Source organism: Populus euphratica, unplaced genomic scaffold (assembly GCF_000495115.2).
Source record: "Populus euphratica unplaced genomic scaffold, PopEup_1.0 scaffold46.1, whole genome shotgun sequence".
NCBI lineage: Eukaryota > Viridiplantae > Streptophyta > Magnoliopsida > Malpighiales > Salicaceae > Populus > Populus euphratica.
Window position 1 is genome coordinate 2475778 of NW_011499852.1, and position 6807 is coordinate 2482584.

Below are 6807 nucleotides of genomic sequence, written 5' to 3' on the forward strand. Positions count from 1 at the left end.
TTCATATATAATTAACATAATTTTGCATGGCTAGCTAGTGATTAAGTATCATGACCGGCAGGGAAGTGTTAATGAACACCAAGATTATATATAAGGTGACTTCTTTGCTCCAACACGACGATTTGAGATCGAATAAAAAAAATTAAGATTCCAGAATATATGAATTCTGCCTTATTTTTGTTTCTATGAATAATTAGTAGAACAGAACTGGACGATAAAAAAGCTACAAGATAGCAAACTCGAAAATGGCTAATGGACCTAATTAAACATACGAGCCCAACAAAACATATTTTAGCAAAAGAGAAATGAAGAAATGTTCATATAAACCTGATAGGTTCATGCCCCATGCATTGCAAACCCACCCCGTCTCATTATCGGGAGTCTAGACATAATGCATTGCCTCTTTACCCTCCTTTGATCTCTTTTTTTAATGGGTTTCTGAAACAGGCTCTAAAATTATAGCCAGAAGTTCCAAGAACATTTTCTAGATTTTATTTTTGGTAAAAAAAGTAATGGAGTCCTCAGTTATTATTACTTTGGAAGAAGCAGAAGATGCAGCTTTGCCAGGTGGAAAATTAAGATGGAAGGAAGGAGTTGTAGATGACTCTACTACTGCATTAAGAGAAGTCTTGGAAGAGATAGGCTTGGATCCTTATCCTGTTTCAAGTTGTTGCAATCTTAGAGGCTTTTATTTCCCACGTACAAACAGTAATGTTTTCCCTCTTGATTTAGACCTTCACCATGTTCATGGCCATGTCATGCCGTGGCCAGTCTAAATTTTTTTTAATATTAAAAAGTGATGAAATGATAATATTTTTAAAAGGTAAAAAAAATATTATTTTCAAGTTATTAACTTGATTGAATCCAATAAAATTAAGTAATTTTATAATTAGATTTAAAAAACAGACAATGACTGAAAATGAATCATAAATTAATAATAAAAAATAAATAATCAACATTATACCTAGAAGGCGATGAAAGAAAAACTTGTTTAAAACTTATTATCACTCCAATATTGACACCGTCCATTATAAAAGAGTTTGCTTAAATGGTTCAAACCCCATTATACAAAAGGTTGCACAATAATATCAAAAGAAATTATATGGCCTGCTAAAGCACCAACCCAAAAAATAAACCAAACAAAATATCATAAAATGAGTATCTCATTCCTATATTCAATCAATTAATTATATATAATAAAATTTATTTTAAAACAAATAAATTTAAAAAAAATAACAAATAAAAAAACTCAGGATAACTCAATTAAAAAAAATAAAGGATATAAAAAGTATATAAAAAAAACAGAGCTCAATTTTTAATTAAATAAATATTGAATAATAAATATATATATATATATAACTTAAAAAAATTAAAAAAACTTAAGTAAACTCAAATGAATTTTTTAAAGCTAAAAAGAAAAATTGAACACTGATCTAAAACATTGGTAGGTTAGGTGCAAAAATAAAGAAGGAAAAAAAATAATTGAAAAAAAATAATCATTGGCTCCACACCAAAGGTTTTTTGGGTTTATGCAGCGCTAAATATAGAGGGTCATTAAGATGAATTGGACACCACCCTGAAATCACATTTTTGTCAACAATAATCAGTCGCATGCATAGCATGCAATGCATGTTTATTATATTTTTTATTATTTTTCATTTATCAAATTAGTAAATTACCCCTAACTAAACTTGATAATAACAAGAAAATAACAAAAATACCCTCAGACCCAACGTATCAAAACCTAAAGTTTAAGGGCAATCGTTTTTTAATTGTGATTTTAAAATTGAAAATTGCAAGTTAAAGGCTTTTTTTTATTCTAAGAGTAAAAAGATTATTTTACTATGCACTCTTAATGAAAATATGAAGGGGAAAAAGAAAAAAAAAACCTTTCTACGACAACCTTATAATTTTTTTTATTTTTAAATGCATTAAAATCGTTTTACTATGTCAAAAAAATATAAAATATAAAATTATTCTAATTACTTTATAGTTTAGTTGTTTTTACACTTAACCTCTATGTTTTGAAAAATTATAATTTATATTGTTAGTAAGTGTAAAATAAATTAAACTATAGAATGATTTAGGATGTCAATTATCACTCGGGCAACAAACTATAGTATATAAATTATATTTTCTTAAAACATGGGAGGATAAAAACTATAGAATGATCGATCAATTTTAGAATGCCTAAGTTGTCCTAATGCAAAGACAATTGTACTCTCAAGTTGTAACCTTTGAGGGTTTTTCTTTTTTCTTTGAAGGGCAAGATAATAAAAACATTGTTTCCGGTCCATATTGCAAAGTGCCTAACACGTTCCAGATTATTTTTTTTAATTTAATTTAATTTGATGGTTGCTATGATTCTTCCTTCCTAGTCATTCTCAGCATCTTCATCACCGAGATGACTGACCGACCAACTTGAATGCTTATAACCGACACAAGAAACAGACCGACCAACTTGAATGCTTATAACCGACCAGCTTGAATGCTTATAATTGCTCTTCCAAGTTTGTGCGCAAACACACAAGACTTGGACCGGTATCTATGATCAGTCGTTCAATCTAGACAATTAAAATGTATCCTTGCGACTAATTTAATGGAATTCTCCTTAACTTGCAATGCAACCAGAGAAGACTTTATTCAAATCCCACCACCCACCGTGTACGGATATATTACACAGCTAATTTCGAAGAAAATTCGTCTCATTTTAATTAAGCACCTTCTTTTATCCTGTAAATAAATACCTTGAATTTGAACAACTAAAGTACGTATAATTTATATTATTTTTTAATATATTTTGAAGCCATGGTCAGCATATAGGTTTCAATTTGAAAAACTAAAGTATGTATAATTTATATTATTTTTTAATACATTTTAAATAAAATATTTATATTCAGAAATGGTCAACAAACAATTCAATTTTTTAGGGAAAAAGAAACCGTATATTAGTCAATCTTTCACCTACTATACCAAGTGCCCGCATCTTGACCGACCAAGCACGGCAAGTTCATGGCAGCTTCAGCGTGAGGATGATTGTCTAACAAAGAGACATGTTAAATTTTACACAATATAATAAGAATCTGAATTTATATACCAAGTTCAAATTACTATACATGTGAATGCGTGACCTAAACAAGTGAAAACTCAGCCAAATGCCATTCGATTTTTACAAAAGTAGGCGCTGCTTCTATAATAATGAAAAACATGACTTCTCTTCACATTGCTTGACCAAGCCATATACAAGTGTTAACAGAAACACAGAGAGGCCAAGAGATTTAAATATCTCCTATAGGGGATTAAGAGCTTGCTGCAGCAATGGATGCCTCAACAGCTTATAGACAGGTTTCACCAGCAGTCCCTTCTTGGCTAAACAAAGGAGACAATGCATGGCAAATGACAGCATCAACTCTGGTTGCCCTCCAGAGCATGCCCGGGCTTGTCATACTCTATGCCAGCATAGTCAAGAAGAAATGGGCTGTAAACTCTGCCTTCATGGCCCTCTATGCCTTTGCTGCTGTCCTCATTTGCTGGGTGCTATTAGGCTACCGCATGGCCTTTGGCGATGAACTCCTTCCCTTTTGGGGAAAGGGTGCACCGGCTTTAGGCCAAAAGTACCTCTTAACCAGAGCGAGGGTCCCTGAAAGTACGCATACACTCGAAGATGGCACAAGGGAAACTGTTGAGCCTTGGTATCCAATGGCCTCACTTGTGTACTTTCAATTTACTTTTGCTGCTATTACCCTTATTTTGCTTGCTGGTTCTGTTCTTGGCCGGATGAATATTAAAGCTTGGATGGCTTTTGTGCCTCTATGGCTCATATTCTCCTACACTGTTGGTGCTTTTAGCCTATGGGGAGGCGGATTTCTTTATCATTGGGGTGTCATTGATTACTCTGGTGGCTATGTCATTCACCTCTCCTCAGGAATTGCTGGGTTGACAGCAGCTTATTGGGTGCGTAAATCAAGTCCTTTTAACCAAATTCTGGTTTTTATTACGTTCTGCGTTTCACTCTTGCTGCCTTGATGCTAAGTTGTCAAAAGTGACGCAGGTTGGACCAAGGCTAAAAAGTGACAGGGAGAGATTTCCCCCTAACAACGTGTTGCTAATGCTTGCGGGTGCTGGTCTGTTGTGGATGGGCTGGTCAGGATTCAATGGAGGAGCACCCTACGCAGCAAATATCGACGCTTCGATTGCGGTGCTGAACACTAATGTATGCGCAGCAACAAGTCTGCTTGTATGGACATCTCTGGATGTTGTATACTTCGGTAAACCATCAGTGATAGGAGCTGTTCAGGGCATGATGACCGGACTAGTTTGCATCACTCCAGGAGCAGGTTAGTGTGTTTCTGGGTCTGTGTTATGATATTAGCATTATTTTAGTTGTTAAAACTATGGATGGTCTTAATGCTTGCAGGACTGGTTCAATCTTGGGCGCCTATAGTGATGGGAATACTTTCCGGCAGCATTCCATGGGTGTCTATGATGATACTGCATAAGAAATCTGCCCTGCTTCAAAAGGTATTTCTTTTGCTTCTCCTGGATATCCACGAGTCCTTAAAAATTTGAAGTCTTGACAAATTGCCAATCCATCTTTACAACTTCACCCACCTCCAATCTACAGAAAGCTTTGTGGTTTTAGCCTATCTAAGACGAGACTTAAGGACAGATAAAGAAAAAAAAAAAGGAAGACTCAAAAGAGATGTTAGGTATTTCTCCAGTAGCACGCAAGAGTTGACTATCAAGTTTTGCGTTATATATAATATCAAGTTGTTCGGATTTATGGGACATAGATGAAAACTAGAATTTGTTCATGTTTGTGATTTAAAATATTTTTTTATTAAGAAATATATTAAAATAATATTTTTTATTTATTTTTTAAAAATCATTTTTATATTAATATATTAAAAAAATCTAAAAATAAATAAATTTTAATGAAACGAACCGCGTTCTTAAACAGGCATAATGTAAAGCTAGAAAAGAAAATGACTGAATAAGGGGCTAGCTGCCCATTTCAAGAAAGAACGAGGCCAATAACAAAACCAGTGAGAACTTCCTGAAAGATCAGTGGAAGATCTGTGCATAAGAAATTATAGAAATACGAGATAAATTGAATTTTGGTTTTATCCATCTTGCTCATAGTAATTGGACCAATAAATTTAATATTTTTTTTTCTTTCAGGAAACTACTTTTGTTTTCTCCATAGGTTTTTTCAAGGATGATGGCTACTCCATGACCATGTCCTCATCCCAGGCCTAAACATTGTCTTAAAACATGGAGCTTTTTTGAGACAAGGAATTTAGCAGTCTTCATCTAATACTATTTTTCTATCCTTATCTTATTTGTCGAGTATATTTCACTTTATCATGCCTGTGTTTTCACCATCGAAACGGGGTGCTTAGCCACTAAAACGTATCAAATCATGTCTCTAAACCTTTCCATCAAGTCATGAATGACGGCCACTACCAAACTTCAACAAGTCACTTGATTAACTTCACATCCCCCTTGTTTTGGACTTTATTATTCATCCTGAACAATCTACCCTTATGATCGGGCAAGCAAGTCCCACCATTAAAACTCCCCTAGTCTCCATTAAAATTAATTACAGTCAAAGATGAGAGCATGACATTGAACACTCTTTAGCTATAAATAAGAAGAAAAATTAAGTAATTCATGTCTGTTTTTTTAATCTTTGATTGTTGAGGTAGCAAGGATAATATTAGTAGACTAAATACCAGGTGTGTGTTTTCCTTTTGTGTGGTAATAACAGGTGGATGATACACTGGGTGTCTTTCACACACATGCAGTGGCTGGGCTCTTGGGTGGACTTCTGACTGGACTTCTAGCAGAGCCGGAACTGTGTGACCTTATACTGCCGGTGAATACAAGGGGTGCGTTTTATGGTGGAAGTGGTGGGGTGCAATTCCTGAAGCAATTGGTGGCAGCCCTTTTTGTTATAGGTTGGAACGTGGTGTCCACAACCATAATCCTTCTGTTTATAAGGCTGTTTATACCATTGAGAATGCCTGAAGAGCAACTTGCTATTGGAGATGATGCAGTTCATGGAGAGGAAGCTTATGCTTTATGGGGTGATGGAGAAAAATACGACCCGACTAAGCACGGTCGGAACACCTCATTGTATGGAGAGGAAACAGCACAGTCTCCGTATGTTAATGGTGCAAGAGGTGTCACCATCAATTTGTAAGCAATGCAGAAATAAAAACCATCATTTTGTAAGCTAGATGACTGCACACGCACATTATTATTGCAGTTTTTGATTTCTTGATATATATTGATTAGCACATAGTTCGATTTGTGAGTAGAATCTTGACGCATGTAATATTGAATTATAAATTGTTCTGCCTAATTTGAGAAGAGAATAACAAAATAACTAAGGTGATTTTTATTTTTCAAAAAATAGTTTTTAGGAAACTATATTTTAAATTTTCTTGTATTTGTTTGTTATTAGGAAAGTTGGTAAATGGAAAACACTTTTCAGTCAACGAAAAACACTTTTTGGTTAACGAAAAATATTTTTTAGTCAACGAAAAATATTTTTCAGTAAAAAAAATTGGCTTGGTTTTCAGGAAAGTGTTTTTCTTTTTAAAAATAGCACACAACAGTATTTATATCTTTTTAATTTTTTTAAATACAATAAAATAACAAGTTTCTGTTTTTCAGAAAGTGATTTTTAATAAATCACTTTCCAAACTTTCTTGTGTTTATTTGCTGTTAGGAAAGTTAGTAAACGGAAAACACTTTCCAGTCAAAGAAAAATTTCGCTTGATTTTCAGGAAAGTGTTTTCT

At 33.8% G+C, this 6807-nt stretch overlaps 1 protein-coding gene across 1 annotated transcript; it reads left to right on the plus strand.

The window, feature by feature from the left end:
• Window positions 1-3125: 3125 nt before the first annotated feature.
• On the plus strand, window positions 3126-6367 carry LOC105121916 (ammonium transporter 2-like). The gene is made up of 4 exons (XM_011020777.1): window positions 3126-3954; window positions 4052-4337; window positions 4418-4521; window positions 5771-6367. Exons 1-4 carry the CDS (start codon window positions 3319-3321, stop codon window positions 6203-6205), a joined length of 1461 nt encoding a protein of 486 aa, XP_011019079.1. The 5' UTR covers window positions 3126-3318; the 3' UTR covers window positions 6206-6367.
• Window positions 6368-6807: the final 440 nt, after the last annotated feature.